At 42.6% G+C, this 22,189-nt stretch overlaps 1 protein-coding gene across 1 annotated transcript in view; it reads right to left on the bottom strand.

Moving 5' to 3' along the window:
• The window catches only part of KIFAP3 (kinesin associated protein 3), a 73,982-nt gene extending 64,886 nt beyond the window's left edge, over positions 1-9,096 (bottom strand). The window contains exons 1-5 of the mRNA XM_063344819.1: positions 8,964-9,096; positions 3,988-4,119; positions 2,566-2,720; positions 1,530-1,585; positions 902-1,043 (exon numbers count right to left, since the gene is read on the bottom strand). Coding sequence (XP_063200889.1) covers positions 902-1,043; positions 1,530-1,585; positions 2,566-2,720; positions 3,988-4,119; positions 8,964-8,995 — 517 coding nt within the window. The 5' untranslated portion in view covers positions 8,996-9,096. The remainder of the gene's footprint in view (positions 1-901; positions 1,044-1,529; positions 1,586-2,565; positions 2,721-3,987; positions 4,120-8,963) is intronic.
• Between the last annotated feature and the right edge of the window lie 13,093 nt (positions 9,097-22,189).

Raw genomic sequence — 22,189 nt, 5'->3', positions numbered from 1 at the left:
TGACATTGCAGGATGGGTAGAGTACACACTGAAGTCATCAGTTACTCAAGGAATGTGGGGGTATAACGGCTCAGTAGAAGAGTAAAAGATACAAAGGAAGCAAGGGAAAAAAAAGACTAAGTTAACAAGACATGAACCTACCATTACTTTGGAGGTCTGGTTTGGACTGCCCTTACCTTTTGTTTGTCTGACACCTTTATAGAGTATAAGGTCCCTTTTTCGCCCCCCCCCCCCCCCCAGAAGAGAGGGGGCAACAGTAAATGAGAACGTATATACATGTACGCGTACATATTTACAAAACACACACTATTCCACACTGATGTAGCTCTCAAAACGCATGTGGCACAGCACGTATGTATGCAGACACAAACTGACAGCAGTGTGAACGTGTCCTATTGTGCATTCTGATAAGACTTCAAAATGGATCCATAAACAAAAAGAGTATGGTGTGCTAGTGAAATACTTTGGTGATGCATCCACATCCAATTTATTATTTCTCTTGGAAACTGGACACCTATACTTAGGTCAGCCTGCAAATCCCATTTTCAAAGCAGGTTTACTGATCTTCAGGATACAGCTCTACATTCTCCTGTCTCCAGCAGCAATGCCAACTAAAGTTGATTTAGCATCAAAATAACTAGGATCAGAAAAAAGCCAGCTGAAGCCTATTGAGGCCAGGAAGATTTCTCTGTTAGGCCCACCTAAGAACAGTCTAAGAAGCACCCATTTGTAGAAAGATCCAACTGGGCTTTGACAGCCAGCTTATTACGTATTGAGAAGCAAAGCCTCGTAAACTAGAGAAAACACCAAATAAAAGGTGAACTACTTTTCCTATGAGAAGAAAGCACCACAAATAAACAGCACAACATTAAGAAAAGTTACCCTTGGTTTTTAAAATTACCATTGATAAGCAGTTCTTCCAAATTATCAGGATTCCTAGCCAGCTGCAGGATGAGGGCAGAGCCACGCACCTTGTCAGGAATGTCCTCATACAATAACTCAATGTACTCATCCATGTCATTGATATTGGCAACTTCATCAATCTGAAAGCAGTCATAAGCGGGGGTTTCACAGAGAAAAAGAGATGTCAACTCAAGACAATCAATCACGACATTACTCAATTGCAAGACAAAAGAGTGCACAGCTTTGATTAAGATCTTAGGAAAAAAATACAAGGAAAAAAAATCAACACATCCAGAATCACTGCCAATGAACACCAGGAAATCTGAGAAGATTTAATTACAAAAAACAAAAGATGTTCAGACATGACTCCCTGCATCCTGTCCGATGTTCCAGACCTCACTTGATGTCCTGCTGCGTGCTATAGTTGGAGGGGGAAATATGCAAGTCAAATATTTTACCCTTTATGGAGATGATTTTTATTCCATTGTGCAATATTTCCAAACCAAGTTCTTTGTTTAAAAAACAAGAAGCAAAAAAACCCCCAGAATCCTTCCTCTCCCCCCCGCCTTATATAACTGCTTAAGTAGTAAATAGGTTTGCATTTCTCTTCAAACACGAATATTTACCTCCATTCCTTCAAACGGGGGTGGATCTTTTGGCTTACTAGATTTCTCTTTCTTTTCTATAAAGAAAAAGACATGGTTGCAGTTAAGTTATGCATACTCACAGACAAAAACCATATCCAGTATTCTCATAGTAAACATTCTGGTTAAATCGAGGTCAAAGTCCTTTTGTGTCCAGCTGACCTGTCAGACTAACACAGCTAAGGTATGTCAGGTTTCTGAAGATGAACAGCCCACTGGGAGCAAAATAAACCCTCAGATGCCTTTTGACTCTTCAGCCTAAATGATCAGTTACAGTCCAGTCAGCTGGGGAGACAAAGGGTAATAAATCTTAGTGCAAGCCCAGACTGACAAAACTCACTTCCACAGTGAGATACCTTAGCAGCTTTGATTCTGCTTGTACACTGTGGCAAAGCTTCCCTGCAATACACCAAGACACATATATACAGAATAAAAGAGGGTAAAACACACCAAGCAGTTACAATCAACACATATAAATAACATTAATAATAGAATCATCTAGGTTGGAAGGGATCTTTAAGATCAAGTCCAACCATCAACCTAACACTGCCAAAACCACTACTAAACCACGTCCCTCGGCACCACATCTACCCATCTTTTAAACACCTCCAGGTATGGCAATACCACTGCTTCCCTGGGCAGCCTGTTCCAATCTTTGATAACCCTTTCAGTGAAGAAATTTTTCCCAATATCCAATCTAAACCTCCCCTGGCATACATAACTTGAGGCCATTTCCTCCTGTCCTATCGCAGCCAGTAAGAAGCATCAATACCAAGTTCAACTAACAAAAAAAACAAAAACAAAAAAGCTTTGGTTGTTAAAAGAATTCCCTCCAATCTTGCTCCAAGATCATATTTTTTTCCAAGTGTGATTTAACTATACATCTTCCCCACTCTCATTATCTCCTGAGAACTGATACATCAAGCAAGTTAGGACCTCAGCTAGAAAAACCTCACACAGTAGTTGTTCAGTGCTGAAGCACCCCAGTCCCAGGCTACTTTACTCCTGTATTGTTTACCTTTTCCTGCTGAGGCATCTCTGCGATTCTGCAGATAGTACAACAGCTGTTCAACTTCTGCAAGTTTGGAGGGGTGGATGAGCTTGCATTCTTCAACCACCTTTCGAGCCAGGAAAGCAATGTCTGTATTCGCATTAAGACTCTTTAGCCGAATGCTGCAACACAGATAGGTCTCTTCAGTTTTTAAATTTTTCTATCTTCAGTCCGTTGATTTATGAACGAATTAACCATTAATTTCTTGAAGTAGAAATGATCCTGATACCCCCAACACCTGTGCCATGGCTTACAAAGGTAATGTCAAAGCAGTGTCTCTCTACAACTCCAAATGGGAACTCACTGTCAAACAGATTTGACAAAACTTAACTGTCCATCAGCTGACAAGCAGCAACACTAAATGCAGCTGTATGAACAGATCCCTTATAACCATCTAAGACGCAGCAGACAGTAATTTATTTGCAATATACCCCAAAAAAGCGCACAGGACTGTAAAGGAGTACTGAGTACCTAAAAAATACAAAATGAGAAACAGCTACGGGTGTTGACTACACAGGAAGGTTCTTTTACAGTGCCAGGAGTGTCTCTTTCCAGGAATCTCTCTCTGCTCTGGCAGACCTGCAGTTAGAGCCACAAGCAATGAGCAGGAAGAAATCTCTGTGGGCATTAGCAATAAGATGGATCAAAAAGGAATTCCACCACATTTCAGATGAATCAGCATAACTTGCATCTGCAAACAGACAAACATTTCTGATATCTTCAAAAATCCAAAACAATTTAACGATTCTCTGTTTCTTCCTCAATTATTCTTCTTACATGCACTCACACAGATAGCCACTTCAACTCAAATTTTCAAAAATAATTCAGTATAGACATAAGATAAATCTATGAAAGGTCCAAACTTGCAGCTTGGAAACTAGAGTTATGGTAACTTTTGGGGTGTTTTCCAATGGGGAATGTTTTAATGCACTTAAAAGAAAAATACCAGGCAAAACTAAAATGCAGATACCGTAGTACAATCACTAGCAGGGGTGACATCAAAACAACAGGAGAGCCAACAGCTAGACCATAAGGCTGCCAAAAGGTTCAATAGCATTACTTGCTCCAACATTAACAGCCATTTGAGAAGGAACCAATCACTTCACTTTTCCCTACCTCAAGTTCCCATCACATAAAATGGGAATAATCACTTTTCTTTACGAAACACCTTTAAGTACATGGATGAAAAACAGTTTACAACATGTGTTTTAGATGTTAACTTTCCTAGGCACATGTTATTTCCTGGCTTCTAAACTCTCTGCTAACCTAGCACTAAATTTTATAAAGATTAGAACATGTTAATTCTTACAGGCTGTTAGTGCTTTGAGTTGTTGAATTTATGACTCTATGAAAAACAGACAAAACTATCAGAACTTGCTATGACCTTACATTTTCTGACATTCCTTGCGCTCCCCCAGCATGGGGTCTCCCAGCTCTCCCAGAATCGTTGCTTCCACTTCATAGTGGACAATGAGGGCTTTCTCAGATGGATGCACATCTATGTTGCCACCTTTTACCTTCCTGCAATGAAGAAAAATAAAATTAATTATGGATCAAATTATAAGCTCAGAAAACATACCAGCACATAGATCAGTAACAATAACCTGCCTCCTGTTCTGTTCAAACCCTAAACCCAAGCACTGCCCTCCTTCCACACCATAGTTAATTTCACAAAACTGTACCAAAGCTTAGTGCTAGTGGCATATTCTTGTCCATACAGAAACAACCAAGCCATTGGTCAAGCCTTAGTCACAGAAGTAAAGTACGGAAGAAACAGGATAAATTTTTAATTTTTAAGTCTCCCAACTCTCTTAAGGAACTACAATCAGGAAAAAGATGCATTTCACAGAGAAGGTGAATTTCCTAGTTGATTCCCTCTTACATTGTCAGTATTGAGAAATCTTCTGCTAATGGCATTGATCTAGTGTGGTCATTTACAAATGGAAATTTTTCGTTAAAGACTCTCTTCACTAAATTTTTATAGTTAAAAATCTACCAAGAATGAATTGCAAATAATTTGAATTTCAACTTAACTATTCTCTCCTGAAGCACAAATCTCTTTGCTACTGTTCTTCACCTCGTGTCTGTTGCCAGATCAACAGCTGCCATCAACAGGCAGAAGTCAAGCATGTCTAACTGCTTTACTACAGCTACAGATATTTTGGAAAAGCATTCTCCAGGAAAGCACTCTGGGTACATCACTGACAAAAGGGCCTGTCCTGCTCTCTCCTCCTTTGTGCCAGCAGCTCCGTCTCCATGCAGAGATACAAGGGCCATGAAGACAGGCCTTGGATTAAAATAAAGGCCATGAAGATACACCTCATTTCTGTTTTCAAGTGATGGCAGAAACACAGCCAGAGAATACAGTTACACATTTCTGTCTTTGGTAGTAAAGCTGACACTTGCCCCTTTTTCCCTTGGTACTGCCAATAGAGTACATACAGTCATGCCATAAACCAGGCTGCTAAAACACTGCAGATTAAAAACAAGTCCCTAATGCAGGTTTGGTTTTTGGCATGGGGGGGGGGGGGGTTGTTTGTCTGTTTGGGGGGGGGTTGGGATTTTTTTTTTTGTTTGGTTGGTTTTTTTTCCACATGGATCATGTCAACAAACAGACTTATTGGTGGCTTCACCAGTAGTTGTATCAGCATAAGTGAGATAGCAGCCAGCTATAGCATTGAGTCAATTAGACCAGGGAAAACTACTTCAGACTCACAGAGCTGGAAATGTGAGCAAATCCCAAAGCAGCCTTCAGTGTAACCACTCTCTTCAGAAAGCATTTGAAATGTGTGCCTCCATCTATGCAGCTGCTATGATGGCTGCCTTCCCTTCTGCAGAATACAAGTGCAAAAAATGCCTTTTTCTTGAGATACAGCTGCCCAAAAAAACCCACAGAAAGGTCTGCTGTGGGAAATGAAATCTAGTTCAACTACTAGCCTTACAAGAATGCAAAACTACAGGGCAAACAAATATAGCTCACTGCTAAAGAGCAACATCTTGCTTGATGAGATTGTAGCAGAACTCCATTTATCACTTAAGATTTTTTTTTTTAAAGAGACTTATCGTTTTTTTCCTTTGATAGTACTTTGAAGTAGATGCTTCATTACAGTCTGTTCTTTGTTCTCACAAGGTCCAGCCTTGCAGGGCAGAAAGCTTATGGCAAATCTATTTCAAAAGAAACCAGCACTCAGTCCTCCACCCCAAATATATTTCCCCCATATTTAGACCTACCAGGAGATCCCAACTGCAAATGCTCCTCCTGACAGACAAAGCTCTTATAAGTGACAGCTTGGTAAAATTTACAGGTATAAAGAAAAGGATGGCTAGAGAACAAGTGGGCCTGAAGGAGTTTGCTATCATTTTACAGGAACTAAGCTGAACTAATAGCTTACAGAATTAAAGCGCGCTATAGAAAGGAAATAACACTTCTATCTACGAGCAGGGATTAAGAGGAAGGCATGAGACCTCCTCCTTTTGCCAGCAGTAAACTACTGATGAGCTTAGTGACCAGCAAATCCTCAGCCTAAGACTGCTTAAACAGTTTTAGCATTTCCCATATTTAGTTTTTTTCCTTAAGAGGGACAGACGGGTAAGCTGAAGAACTTACAGCTGCAGTGATTTTTCTGCCCTGTCACACTGATAACCATCCTCCCTACTTCAGCTGTTTCCAAGCTAAGAGTCACAAATCAATTCACATTCAAGTTCCCCCTCTGAAAATATTTTACTTTGTGAACTGCTTGAAGACCTACACTTAAATGCACTGCCCAGACACTGAAGATGTTTTCCATTTGTAAACCACTGCACTCAGATTGCCAGCATCACAAAAAAATTTAAATCTTTATTTTGAGAAAAAAAATCCCCCCACACTCAACAAACATCTACTTTATTGATTTTCTGTCCATCTTGAGTTTGTAAGCATCTAGTAATTTTATAAAACATTTAAAAATACAGACATTCTTATAACTAGTATAAACAGCAATGCACTGAGGAGCTCTCACACACATGAGCCCATCCTTTCACTTCACTGCCTGCTTTGTCAACAAGAATCCTGCTCTATTAAAGGTTTAAAAGAGGAAGGCCTTTTCTACAGACAAAAGCTGTGCTAGCTGAGCTCACATAACCAAAGCTAGAGTGCTAATTTATTAACTAATTCCTTCAGGGGGAAAAAGCAAAACCAAACTATCCCAATTACAAGTGGCACGAATTGTGCACATGGATAAGACTGAAAATCCAATAACAAATTCTAGCAAGTCAGACTTGGTGGGAGGGGGACTGCTCATGGAGAATGACAAAGGGAAATAGGGATCAGAGAAGTACCAGACTTGCACACAAACCTAGTCATGTTAAACAGCACAGATGTTTTTTGGTTCATGCTCCCTAAAAGAGAGAAAACTATGCTTGCTGTGGGGATGACTACAAAATAAAGACGACTCCTCCAAGATCACATAAAATGGCACAAACAGAACATGGATAAAGGATAAACAAGGATAAAAACAGGCACTGCTCTAAAGTGACAGCTATTCATTTAATTGCAGGCAGCCATTTGATTTTTACCTGTTAGCACATTTATATGACAGAACTAGTGTTCACAGATTATCAAGAGGTTTTTTTCCCCCACTGTTTCTGATTATGTGTCTTAATATGTAGCATGGGGGATGAGGGGGAAGCATAACCCAGACAGCCTAAACAGCAAATTCTGCAAATCCTAATCAGATGGAAAAGAAGTTAAAAAAAAAAAAAGAGACCAGGAACTCCACAGGATTCAAGATGTGATGAATAAAGTCACCTGCATGGTAGGAGAAAGTGACACTGTTCACACCTCAGATCTTAACAGAGGCCCCTAAATGGTCTGACATCTTTTGAGATTGCTAGCACTTTTGCCCTGAAACAACTGATGGAGATCCAATAGCTGGCTGCTCAGACACTATTCTTTAGGCTGAATGGTCTCACTGCCAAACAGATATAGGCACCATTCATCACCACATCATTAACATCAAACACAGATCACCACTTAATACACCATGGTTACCTCTCAGAATCATCTCTCCACCTGCTATCTTTTCTTACCTGTGCTGCTAACATCTAGCCACACTTCCCCTCCACAACCCATCCCTAGCTATTCTTTACATCTGCCACCCATTCTGTCACCTTATCATCTTTAAGCCTTAAATCATACTCTGCTCCCTCTCCTCCAACCACAGCCTACCCTCCCACTGCTCAATACAACCAGCTCATACCCACTCCAGCAGTCCCCATCCACTCTTTTATTCTTCACCTTCTCATCCCATCCTTCCTCCCCATCTGCTTTTACATGGATTCATACTACAACTCATTTCTCACAACACTTATCCTCTCACCTTCAGTTTACCATCCCAACTCCCAAACCATTCCATTTGTCCCACCTCATTACCTGTCCACCCCAATCTGACATGCTCTATCTCCTCCCCCAAATCAGCTCATCTCTCCCAGCTGCACCCAGAACCCACCCTTACTGCCTAACATCCCCTTCCTGGCCTGCCTATTCCCCAAAGCAACCACCTGCCCCATTCAAGCCCCTAATACCCACATGACCCTCCCCACTCATCTCCTAATGACATCTATTCTCTTCTCCACTTGCTGTCACCTCAGTGCCTCATCCCAAATGTACACCGTAAAATGCCACCACAGCCATCCCCAAACCAGTACATCCCTCCAAACTACCACCTTCCCCCAAACAGTTACCACCAGCATACCACCCATCCCATAGCCTATTCCAAACCCACCTAAAAACCTTCACTCACACCTAACAAAACCTCCCTCCTCCCAGTCTCCATCCAAGCATCCTGGCCACCACACTAGAGAGCCACTCCTCAGCCTGCCCCAAACAAACCTATTCCTAAACCACGCACCCAAACACCTCGCACCTATCTTCCTCCTTCCCAAACCAGTCACTCCTCAATCCCAGTCCCTCCAGTCACCTCATAATTTCCCCTCTCAAAACGCTCTCCATTCTCATCTCCCCACCCATGCATCCATCCCCAGGCCAGCCCCCACTACAACCTGCAACACTTCAGCCCCACACCCCATCACCTCCCCACAGCCCCTTCTTGCCCCCTTACTCCACAACCTCCCACTCAGCCCCCACCACAGCCTGAAACACTTCAGCCCCACAACCCTTGTGCTTCCCCGCCCCACAACCCCCCCACACTCCACCGACGCCACGCCACCCCCTCAGGACAACCTGCCTCCCCTCACAACCCCACGCCCAGCTCCCCCGCCCCAACCTGCCGCGCCTCAGCCCCCTTCCAACCCCCACCACAACCTGCCGCGCCTCGGCCCCAAAACAGCCACCCCCTCCCCGCACCCTCGTCAGCCTCCCCGGTTACCTCTTGAGGTACCGGGCGTCCTCGCCCTGCATGGCGGCCAGGGGAGAGGCCTCGGCAGGGCGCGGCCCCGCAGCGCTGCTGTTACCAGGGTGAGCGCGAGCCCCGCCCCGCCGCCTTTCACCGCGCACGCGCCGCCGCGGCCCGCGCGCACGCGCAGTGCGCCCCCCGCCGCCCAGCCTGCACGGGGTGCCGGCAGCGCGCGGCGGGGTGAGGCGGGCGGGGCGCCCCCTGCAGGCGCGGGGGACGCGCTGTCCCGCCAAGCCCCGGCCGGGAGGTGTGAGGCGGCCTCCCCCCGCCCCGCTGGCACCCGTGGAGGCGCCGTGCTGTGCTGTGCTCCCAGCGCCCCTCCAGGGTGCAATGGCCGGGCAGCGGCCTCCACCCGCCGTGCTAGGTAAGCTCCCCGGGCCTAGGGCCCTCGCAGATCAGGGGGTGTAGCCGACCCCCCCGAGGGCACCCCGGTGGGGCCGTTGCCAGCCGCGCTCGCTGCCTCAGGGTTTGCCCGCGCCATCACGGGAGAGACACTGGGGCACGGCGGCCTGCAGGCCCCGCGCAGGGCTGGCCGGGTGAGGCTGGACGCCCAGCAAAGTTCATGGTGCTGAGGGGAGTGGGGCCCAGGTGGGGCACGGCCACGGGGTTTTGAGCCATGAGGGAGTCAAGAAACAGTTGTTCCCTTGCAGAAAGATCCCAGCTTTTTCATGCCTGGTACTTCAGGAAGCTGCAAGCAGCAGGAATAAGGGCATTTTATTTTCCTGGTTACATTATTTAGGGAACAATTGAAGAAGGGCTGCTGTGGTGTCCCGCCCCATTATGGCCATCTGAGCTGTCACTTTTCCTCAGCACCACCTCTTAGCAAAGCCCGACCTTAAGGCAGCCTTGGTCAGCAAGGTGTTTTGAAGTGTAATCTTCCTCTTGGGTCAGCAGCACTGTTGCTCAGCCACTGACATGCAGGAGGGATGGGGGCGTTACTGCTGTAGGTCCAGCCTCAGGCAAGTGGCTGGAAATCCAAAATCATGTCGGAAAAGTTACACTCTGCAGCCAGCACCTGATTCCTTTGTGTGTTTACCTTGTTTCCCAGTCACTTTAAAGAACCACCAAACAGCATCATATCCAAGAGGTATCAGAAATTATCTTAATGGGTTGTAGTTCAACTAAAGTTTGTACAAAAGCAGCATCCAGTCCCAAATGGAGATTCTTCTAGGCTATTTGTTCTAATATCCATGATAGAGGTAAAGCAGGCCCATCCTCAGCTGCCTAAGGTTCCTGTTCTCCATCTGGTTAGAAACTAACACGTAGAACTAGAGGCACCGTGTCTTTCTGGCTTTATGACTCTCTCTGTACTTTCTCGAAATAGGGGTTTCATTTTTGCTTATATTTGTGAAACTCAATAAAACTGTGTGGGGTTGTCAGAGATCGTTTATTTCAAGAGTTGTCTGAGGAGCAGGAGTAGTTTTTTGGGTTTCAGAATAAAAGGACAATACTGGTCTGCAGCAACTAACAGCAGTTGAATGTAAGATGCAGGGCATATCCATGCATGTGTCGTTTGCTGGAGTGCTCTTTGCTGTATTACAGCTCCATTACATACAGCTGAAATGGCTGTCTACCCAGAGTCATAGGGGTAATACAGAAATAAATAATACTCAGGTAACTAAGCTTTTGTTTTTATTGTGGCAAATAAATAATAAGAATAAATACTTAATGTTTACTGATCCTGTTGAACACTAAGATTTCTTAAATTTTCATAACCTGCAACAGAGCAGCAAAAAATATTTTGTGGTATCCGTACTGTGCCCTGCCTTTGTTTTAACCGAAAATGGAAAAAGAAAGTGCCCCATGAAATATAAAGTGCTACCTTAAAGCAATGAATTTACAAAACTTTGCTAGAACATAACACTTTTGTTACTACCCTTGTTCTATTTTTTATCACAGTAACATTTTATATTAATGGCTGTCATAAAGAAAAAAGTATATATGACTACCTGATCAGAGAACAGTTCTTCCGTGATTTCAGGTCTTCAGATAAGCATGAGCCAAACATTAAACTCTGAAGTCATATAAATAAATAGGCTGATGTTTCCTGAGTACTAAGTACCTGACAATCTGCATCTATTTCACTGAGAATTTTGTTTTTTAATCTGGTCACATATGCGTACAAATGGAGAATTTAGACACCTGTGAAAAACTAGGTCAAAGATTACAAGATGAGACTGATACAAAAGAATGTGAGACCTGAAAAACAGGAGAAAAGGAGCATTTATTGCAGTTAAGTGTGCCACGATGTTTGTGCTAAAACTGGCTGTTTGTCAGGGCCTGAAAGGACAGCAGAGCCTGTCTCAGCCTGACAGAATCCAAATGAAAACACCTCAGCCTTGTAGCAATTGAGCCACAAGCAGCGCCAAGATCAGATAATTTCGTCTGTCCATGATAACCAGTTGATGCTGGGTTTAGAAAACCACATGGTGCGAGCACTAAAAACATGGTAGATTCTTTTAAAATTAAATTGTAAAACAAATGCTGCCCAAGGTCTAGTTCCATAGCCTTTTCCTGAGCTGTTGACATTGCTTTGCACAATTTCTTACATCCCTTTTGTTACAGTGTGATGAGGGTTATGGAATTACTGGAGATTCCCCTCACCTGCGTGTTAGAAGCATACACAAGGAGAAAGAAAGAGTCGTATTTGAGGCAGAAGGGTGATCAGTTTGCAAATAGAAGCTGGAATGTGCACTATTTCTGTGTTTCTCCTTTTTTCTTTTGTTTGGGTGGGTTTGCGTTTTGTTTTTTTTTTCTTAGAGTAGTTGTAAGAAATACTATTCTAGAGTCAGATAGAAGAAAAGATTTTTTTTAGTGAGGGCATATAAATAAAGGTGGAAAAGAGCACAGGAGTTGCAGAGAAAAGCAGAATAGGAAGAGTACGGTAGAGGAAGTTACATGAAGAGAAGATTGTTGAGAGAGGAGTGAAACAGGTGGGTAGGCAGAACAAGAGGAAAGATGGAACTGTCGAGTGTTCTCAAGTGAAATATATGATAGAATAAGTGTAGAAGAAATGGACAACAATATTTTTGTAGAATAAGCGTAGATGAAGAAATGAACATTTTTTTTCTTTGCTTGCATTAAAAAAGTGAAAAGCCTTCTTAATGTCATTGAGAAAGCACACTTCTATGAAAAAAAATTGAGATTTTTTTTCCTTTTTTTTCTCAAGCTGTGGCCTGATGTTCTTAACAGAATACACTCTGTGACATCGGAGCAACATCCACCATACTGTCTTATGGTAACTTAGTTTTATTTCTTCCTATTTGTTCTCTTAGTATAAAACAAATTCATTCTGACTGAAAAGTAGCATGCTGAGCCTGATTTTGAATTCAAAAAAGATGCTTCCACTGTCTTCAGTGAGCTTTCTACGGGCCTTTGGTATATAACCACGAGAATGCATGTTGAAAATGCCTAGGGGTCTGATTTTTTCAAAGTTTCATTGAATCCTACAAAGATTTTTTACATCACTGTGAAAAAAAAACTCAAACAAAATAACCAACATTGCTTTTCTATAGCAAGTGGAATTGTTAAAATCTAATAGATTAATTTCTGTCTTGTAGAATTAAGAAACCAAAGCAACCCTCAGATTTCTAATCTCGCCATCAAAGATTGCATCTTGCTCTCAGGAAAAAAGAATATGGGTGGATTTCAATGGAAAAATGAATACGGGATATTTTCCTAGACCTTGTAAAAATGAACTACGTATAAACTCCTTAAGGCCTTTTTTTTGCTAAAATAAAGTACAACAATCTGAAAGGATGACTTTCAGAGAAACATGTTAAGTGATTAGACTATGCTGCTCAGTGGGGGACAGAGGTGATGTTCTGATGTGCTGTCACATAGTAAGTGATGGAGGTATGGAGATAATAAACCCTGGGCTTAAAAGTTTATATTGGAAGGAAGAAGTGAGACGAAGCAAAGCAAAATCTGATATGCAAAGTGAAAGTCTGGCTTAACTCTTCTGGATGAAATTAATCTTGGGACACAGATCAAGGTGTTTCTTGAATGCCTTTTTGATAAGCAGTGACAGGGACATCTGCGCAAGAGAAGGGTATTTTCTATATGACACATGATCGTGCTGGTAAATACTGGGTGCTCTTGTTATCCTTGAACATGAGACTTCACAAAAATGAAAACAGGAGTCTCTATCGAGAACTTGATTTGTATTTTATAATATATCTAATTCAACACCAACCTAAGTAAATTTGTGGCTCATTTAAACCAGTGAAGAAAATTAACTGTAGGTTTTCATTGTTTCAGATGTAGAAAGAAAAATTTAAAGATGTGAAAAGAAGCAGACCTCTTTGTAGAGAAGCAGAGCTTTCTTTCAACTAGACATTATAGAGCAAAGGGTGTACTGTTTTCTCCCTTGGCTTATTCAAATCAGAATTACTCACTTCCATGAAAGTGATCTTGTTTGATGGCCTTGTACGCTCATTCACTTGGCTGAGTGAGTATATCCAGCTGGTGGTAAACTGACCTCTGCCATCTTGTGCCTCAGTGCTCCTCAGCAGCTGGAGCGGTACAAACTCTGCGTGTGCAGACCTGCACAAACCTGCAAGGCAGGAATACAGTACCCAAGCTCAGCTGCAGCTCGTGATGTGGCGAAACAACCATCTACATAGACTTTCAGTGTCTGACTCGAGACTTGAGGGGTGCTACTTAGGCAAAAAATACCAGTTTATCCGTGTCCTAAGCAAGGATGATCTAAGAAGTGTTGGGAAATATAAAGTGTACTGTAATAGTGCTACATCACCTTTTCTTTCCTTGAGGGAGGGAGCTTTCCCTTTAAGAGGGAATTTTGCTGTGAGGAACACAGAACAACATGTTGTGTATTTTCATAGAGTCATTTAGGTTGGAAAAGACCTGTAAGATCATCAAGTCCAACCATAAACCTAACACTGCCAAGTCCACCACTAAACTGTGTCCCTAAGTGACACATCTACACATCAGCATGTTTTGTGTCTGTGTGCATTCAGTATGTATGCTGCACTAGAATTTGTGTATTTCATTTCTGCTTATTTTCTGACAGAAAACCTGAAATGCAGTATCCCTATCCAAAGAGCCAATGATGTGCTTTCACTTTGGGTTAATTTTAACTAAACTAAGGAAAAGATAGATTAAATATAAAAGTGTCCATACAAGAGTCAGCAGATTGATTCTCTCTGCCGATATCATCTTGCGGGCCCCCATGACTATGATGGAGATTTCTTGTGCAGAATCCTGTTTCTGCTGAAGTCAATGAGAGTTTTGCCATTGACCCCAATGGGGACAGAATTTCACCTCTTAATGTTTATTAGATGCAGAAGGCAGAAAGCAGACTCATAGCTATAAAGGCTATGACATTTTATGGTTCTGACTCTGCAACCACTCAAGCACATGCTTAATTTTGCCACAGTAATAAAGTTAAGCGCCAGCTTAAGTGTTTTCAAGAAGGGGTCTCCTTTACACTTGAACAAGTCTATATTTGATCATAAATCAGGAATTCCCCCTCTTCCTCATCCCTCCCCTCCAAAAGAAAAGGATTCTGCATGTGATAATCAAATTCTTTCTACTTTGCTCAAAAATAATTGCCTTTTTTTCAGTTTTTGTCAAAAAAAAGCAAAGAGAGAGTAAGGAATGAGTACCTCAGCTGAAGTGGTGTTGCTCAGGTGTTGCTCAGATTTAACGCAAGTTACTCATTTCAAACAGATTCAAAAGGGAAATTTCCATTTCCAGTAATAAAAATATTTCAGACAATGGCTATTTCCTTAGAAGAAGTGAAGCTTTTGCACAGCACTTTACAGCCAAAGTCTTTTTCATTAAGTTTTTAAACTATCTTGGACAACACTAGCCTTGTTCTTCATATCATGACAAATCAGCTCATTTTGCAGATAACAGCATTTCTGTATTTGTTTCCACTTAATTTTAACCAAAGCACATGAGAATCATAGCAGAGTGGAAGCACAAGGAGAAACATTTAAGCTAGGTGAAATCATGCATAAAATTTTAGTGGGATAGCACTTAACCAATGGAATAACTTACCTTAGGATTTACGACTGGATGCTTTCCCATTATTACCAGTCTTTATGTCAGGAGTAGATGCCTTTGTGAAACAAATGCTTCAGCTTCAACAGACTCATAGGTTTATAGCAAATTGTGCTGAAGCAACCTCTTTCAGCCTATCTCCCTGCCCCCAGCCAAATAATTTGTACCCCTATTATTCCTAATACCACCTTGAGTGATATGCATTATAGTCTTCCTGGGGAATCTATTCCAGGACTGAATTGCTGTTATTGCAAGAAAACCATTCTGGTTTTGTATCAAAGCTACTCAGTCAACCCGTGTTTTTCTTGAAGAGCCATGCCCATACTTGGATACAGTACTTCACCTGAAGTCTTTCCAATGCTGAATAGGTAAGAAGGATGAGTTCATATTGTTTATGGGGATGAAGTAATCCTTCTGCTTAGTAATGATAAGGCTGGTCTTGATGCAGGGATCAAGGGATGGGAGTCTTTGTTGTGTATTATACTGAAGGGTCAATTAGATGGTCATGAAAGTCCCTCCTGGTTTTAAATCTAAGAAGGAGAATGTGGATGATGAGTGTACAGTAAATTCTTTCATGTGTTCTGTTCTTATACTAAGTTGTTTTATTTACATCATGATTGATAAGGATGATGTGTCAATTTTAGACTCATTGGGAATCCAAGCAGATGCTGTACTTCTGTTCAATTTAGTGCACTTACACCTTCACCCTGAGTGGTCTTCCCAAAACTATCATCTGTGGCAATGTGGCTAGGGTAGAAACTGGAAGAATGTATACAACAGAGAGAGTTGTAAGAAAAAATGTTAACTTATGTGACAATCAGCTGGGAGCTGATGACAAGCAGGATGCAGAGAGTGAAGGCTCATCATGGGGGATGTGGCAGCATTTCCCTCACAGTTAGGAGAGCCTTAAGGCTGCCCTTGCTTGCTGCCTAGACCTCGTACTCCACCTAGGCCATCAGTTCTGGGTGGAATGATATCAGGCAAGATATCTTTTCCTGAGGAGCTTTCCAAAATGCCTCTGACGAGAGTGGATGTGATTTGCAGGCAGCCTGAGCTCTAGAGCAGAGTGCATTCCAGGTGCTGTCCTAGCCAGCTCAGCGCAGAGACAGCCAGAGGGATTGCTAGCCATGAAACGCAGTGAAGTAACGGCAGGAAAGTGTATGGGTGCCTGGAAGAGACTGTATCAGAAGAGGAAGGTGACGGTGTTCAAAATAAGGTGTATGGGGGACAACAGGAGACCTGAGACGTGGAAGGGAACACAGAAATATTCTTCACCCTCCCAAGCTGTACTTTCCAGGAGTCTGGAAAGCACTGGGGGAAGGAAGGATCGGGGGCTGCTCCGTCCGGCCCATGAGTAAGAAAATACGACAGCCCAGGAGTTCAGCTCTGGTAATTACTATTTCTCATGAGCTTCTGGGTTACAATAATGGAAGTTTTACAATGCTGTTGAGCTGTGTGTTGAAAAAACAATCCTTCAGCTTTCAACTAATTTAGTTACCATCTGTAAGCTGTTTAGGTAATTCCCCTCATTTCACTTTCCCCATTTAATTTTGCTATGTGTGCCTTTTCTTCATTACACTTCCTACATATGCATCTGTACAGGCACAGACTAGCACATGGGTGTGTAACTCAGGATTTTCCATAGAACTGGAAAACACAATTGTCACTGATGTGCTTTTGGGCAGAAAGGGTTAATGCTAGATTACTGCAGCCCATCCACAGACTCTAGGCATTTTTCTGTGGGGACCTGTGGTCTGTTCCTCACACTGGTATGTTTTAGACAGACACAGAAAGTGCGAAATACATAAATAAAAAGTGCTTTATCCTACAGAACTCCAACATTGGCATTTATGTAGATATCTGAGTTTTATTTTGTGCCTTCTGTACAAATCTCAATTCGCTGTTGGATTTCAGATTTCAAAGTTAACATATTAAAATTGTCCTTAGTTCACCCAGCTCCGGCTAAGTATTGCATCTTGTATGATTCATAAGATTTCCCTGGAACCCAGGGGCATATCAGTTGTCGTGGCAAGGCACAGTGAGGTGAGTTAATTAATAGCATTCCAGCATATCCTGGGCTTTATTGGCTAGTAGTGAAGAATCCCAGAAGAAGGAAAGCACTGTAATTGTGCCAGATCCATCCCGTGTTTCCTAAAGTTTTGTTCTTGAATTTTTTCCATATATATTATATTGTCTCAATGCCAGTGCTCATGGTCCCTGAAATTAAAAGCATTCCTCATAAAGAGGATTATGAGATTAAAAATATTGCTCATAAAGAACACATTGATCCTCACTGGGAGGATCATAGATGTAAAAACATCAAATTACTGATGTCACCAAATAAAACTAATTTAGGAGATAACAGTGCATTTTTAAAGAAATAGTGGGGATGTGTTAGATTTACAAACTGCAAGAACTTTCCTTCCCAGTGTGCTCATTCTTCATTTATCATTTTATAATAAGAAAACCCCTTAAACTTAGTCTCATACAAATGTCACTTGCTAGCTTTCTTGCTAATCCAGAGGAAATATTATCCTAGTGGTCCCCAAGGTCCAATGTCTAGGTGTTGGATACATGATAAACTTACTTGAAGCTTTCTTAGTGAGATATAGTCCTCTGGAGACAGCTGTGGATTTAATTTTTCAAGCTTTAGTACAACCTAACCCCTTAAAAATAAGATTTAAGTTTCCCTTGTCAGGTCACTTAAGAGTTTCTTCTTTTATTTTACTCTTTTTTTCTTCCTCTGCTACTTGCCCAGACTTCTAATCCCCAGCCTCTGGAGGAAACATTTAACCATCTCAAACTTTTCATGTCTTGATTATTTTTTTGTTCCAAAGGACAACACACATACATTTGGCTTTTGAATGGCTCTAGTCTGGGAGCTCAGATAGAAAGTGTTCTTGCAAAGCAAATAGTTTCCAGTCGTGATCATTTAGGTTTCTACTTTCAGTTCTGAACAAAGGTGGTTTTTTGCAAATTTTGGGCCACTCCTCTGTGTAAGAGCAGTATTTCACAAGAAGAGGTGTGTTTATAGTCTCTGCAATCCATGTTCCTGTTTGTTTATGCTGTCCAGGAGTTGGGCTTAATCTAGTTTTCTTGCCCCTTGATACTTATCACTTAGTTTTCCAGAAACTGAGTCTAATGTTCCAAGGCATGCACAGGAATTAACTGCTAGTTCGTGGTATTGTGAAACTCCACACAGCTCAGAGATGAGTTGAGGATGAAGGCTATCCAAGCCAGCAGTGTCACCAATACAGTGTATCTGAAATGCAGGGGGTAGTACACTCCTGATATTTTTACTGATCCACTAAAAATGCTGCTTACAGCCCCTGAATCCCTCTAATTTCCCCAGTGTGCACCGACACGCACACACGGCTGCTGCCAGACCGTTCCTTCTCAGGACCTAAAGGTGGAAGAGGCCTTTCAAGGTCACTTGTCAGATTTGTTCACTACAGTCAACTTTTCTTTTTTCCTTTCAGCTTGTTTTCCTTTGGCTTCCTCAGGAAATTAGTTTTATCTTGCCTTACCTATCCATGCATTCATCAGGTCTCTTCTTCCTCCCTCTAATAAATTCATGACATGTTGGCCAAGTGCAATCGCCATTGAAAGATGTGCACAGAGTTTGAAAGTTAATCAAGTTCCTAGAGGTTCGTGTGCTCTGGCTGCCAGGTAGATGAGAGAGACCCATGATAGGGACTGCGCTGAGGGAGAGTTAAGCAGAGTTCAGCTCTTTGGCAGCAGCAAGGGGTCGGTCACTCTGTGCACGCTAGCCAGGCAGACAGCACAGATGGACAGGCTGGCCAAGGTGTCCTGGAGCAGCTCCAGACTGGCTGCTGCACAGGGAGTTTCTTGTCCAGGGTGGGTCTTTCACGATAGATGGCAAGTGAGAGGAGGCATGTGGCTTATTTCAGGTAGAAGCAGTAAGACACAAATCTAAAAGAAACTAAGTGTCATGTTGCTCTGTGGCTTACGGAACAACACATTTTCCAGTCTAGTTTTAACTACCCTAAGAAAAAAGATGTTCTTCACCACTGCTATGAAATGTCTTGCTGTACCAGATCAGGGAAATGCCAGTCTGATGTTTGCCATCCTAACCGACAGCAAGGAGGGGTCCACAGAGCTCCAGATCTGAAAGCCTGGCTCTTCACATCTCAGCCTCTCTAATAAGAGAGACATATTGCAAAAGGTTAAATGGTTTCTCTAACGCGTGGTCTGCCCACATCACTTCTTTCTACAGATATGTTGTTATCCATTGCACTCTCTACCTCGGGTTGGAGTTTCTGTTTTGTGATGATGTTCACACACCAAAGAAAGGCTGTCCCCTCCTGGTATCACCCCACTTTCATGTCACATCACTAGCACGTGCCCTGGTATACCCAGGATGGGGCCTTTCATGCCAGGGCCTTTTAAGGGTTCAGGAAAATACCTGGTCTGGCTCTGTGCAGAAGCAGAATGTAAGTGCTAAGAACCAGCCAAAGCACATTGCCTGGCTAATGGGTTTAGACTGTTTCCCTAGGCATTGCTGCTGTTTGCTGTCAGAGACAAGATAACTGGGCCCGATGCTTTTTGGTCTGAGCAGATGGGTCAGTCATATGCCTTAGGTAGTAAGGATCCAGCTGAGAGGAAGTGGAAAGGCATGTTTTTCTGGCAGTGTTGTGTGCAGAAGGAGCTTTGATGGTGTGAGTTGCCATCTTCCTTTTGCTTTGGAATTGAAAATAAAGCCTTGAGAGACTTTTTACCAAAGCATTTCTGGCAGTTGCGTGCCAGAGCTGAAAGACTTTAAGACTAACTTATCTCCCACTTGCCCAGTTATCCCACAGGCATTTCTCTATTGCTTTTTTCGCTGTTTCCTGAGTGTGCAACATCCTCCTTATCCTGGCTCACCAAACCACTATCCCCTCTGGTCACTCCTTAAAACTCTGTTCTTATGTGCAGTCCACAATGGCTGAGACACCCAGTCTCCAGGCCCCCTTCCTCCTTGGTTAAAGAGCTGCGCCTGAATTCTTAAATGCAGAGCTATGGGGGGATATGAACTATGCATACACGCACGCAGAAGGCTATACAGCAAACTTGATCCTGCATTTTCCAAAACCCACAAACCCTGCCACTCAGCCAGAAAGAGATTTTTGTTAGCTTTCACCTAGAAAAGGAGCTTTATCATGCACTTGAGCCAACAGAGGGCAATATACACAAAATTCAATATTGAGAAGAAATGCTTTTAAAAGATGACTCTAAGCAGCCCAGCCCTTACTGTATCTGGAGTCACATATCACAGTGAAAGACGGCATTCCATGCTGGACCTAAAACCTTCTCAGGCTCCATCAATTAAACCACCACATATGGGGTGGAAGAGACTCAGCAAGGAACTCTCACTAGGGTTCAATGAAAACCAGATGTTGTGGGCACAGCTGTCATGCTTCTTATCAAGAACAACAGAGCAGCCCCTGCTGCAGTTTCATCAGGAACCCTGCCCTTCCTTCTCTTCAGCCTCAGCACTACTGAGAGTCCCTAACCAGAACCAAATAAAATCCTCACGGCCAAAGCATGCAGGAGTCCTCCCCAAATATCGCTATTTACGTTAGCATACTGTTTATGGATCTCCAAATCAGGGTCCCGCTGTGACTGTCGCCGTGCTTGAGACATGATGAGACAGGCTCCCACTCCTACCTAAGAGTAGCTTCACTCATTCCCTTAAAAATGTAATTTAATGTTGGCTCCAGAGCTGGGAGGATTAGAGGGGAAGAACCGTGTATTCCCTCCATAGGGATAAAGCTCTGGCCAATTTAATTTACATGAATTATAATGTATTTACCCATAGGGCTCACATGCTGTGTTTTGTTGCTTTAGATGGAACTCCAGATTGCTAAATTCCAATTGTATAAATGATAGCAGATTGCTGCTGTGACTGCACCCATGAAAACGCACAGGAATTGTGCAGTATATGCCCTCAAGGGCGTGAGTCATCCTGACCTACAGGCAGTGAACTCAGCTTAGGAAATGTGATTCAAAGCAAGGGTTTCTCATGAGAGATCAGAAGTCCTATCCTAAGGTTGGGTCTTTGCCTAAGGACCTGTTTTGCTCTGCATTTCATTGGGTCCTTTTGCCACAGAGTGATTTTGCAAGACTGACTTGTCTGCTGGTGACAACAACATTATTATTGTTTGCACTTGTAAATGATACTCTGAAACTAAATTTACCTAAATTTAATTACAAATAAACAAATAACTGAAAGAAGGGAAATAACCCTGCAAACAAAACAAAACATTTTGTTTGGCCTGACACAGAAATTTTTTTTTGGGGGTGAGAAGAGAGAAATATTTCAGTTTCTCGTCAACCCAAAACACTACTTTTTCTCAATTCCACACTCAACTCAAAACCAGCTTATTTTCACAGTAATACTTCTGAAGACTGCTGAGTCTAATTGTACCCATGAGCAGAGTTTAGGTGGGTGAGGATTGTGACTAAGAGTTCTGGACTTCAGCAAGTCAGACAATTAGTGCATCCATTGTCATTTTATTATTTCCCAGCTTGACACCCAGGCACTGGCGGACACTGTTGCTCTGAATAAGCCACTGAAGCTGCAGTCAGTACAGTACAGGCAGTTGCTTTTCTGGCTGCAGCAAAGTCGGCTGTAAAGGTTACCACCTGCCATCCAACCTGCAGCTGTTCTTCACTGCCCTCATAACTGCACGTGTGCTCTCTGCCTGTGCCTCTTCTATCAACATGATCCTGTGGTTTTCAGGAACTTTAAAAAACTTGTTATCAAAGATAAAACAAAAATTACTTGCTTTAACAGCATTATTCCTGACAGCATATGCCAGGCGTGAGCGTGAGGGAGAAGAATTAATATAGAGGCCTTTTTAAGATAAAGAGACGTCTTACAGTAATCCTGATGGCTTGTCTGTGTGGAAATCAGATTGCATACCAGGTGTTTTGTAAGCAGAACACAGTAATTTAAAGGCAAAATTGACCTTTTGCGACCTGCATGATATGTGGAGCTAGTGCACATGTTTTTCTTTTTCTCTTCTGTGCAGCTGATCTGTTTCAGAAGTAGCGTGTTTAGCTCAGATCTGCAGAGACAGTTACCTACTAATATAAAAGTAAGTGCAGCTTCTCTTTAAATACCCTGATGCTCCAACAGTCAGATCTGCCTTGGATCCTGCAGTGACTCA

Source organism: Chroicocephalus ridibundus, chromosome 8 (assembly GCF_963924245.1).
Source record: "Chroicocephalus ridibundus chromosome 8, bChrRid1.1, whole genome shotgun sequence".
Lineage (NCBI taxonomy): Eukaryota > Metazoa > Chordata > Aves > Charadriiformes > Laridae > Chroicocephalus > Chroicocephalus ridibundus.
This window is presented reverse-complemented; position numbering and strand designations above follow the sequence as displayed.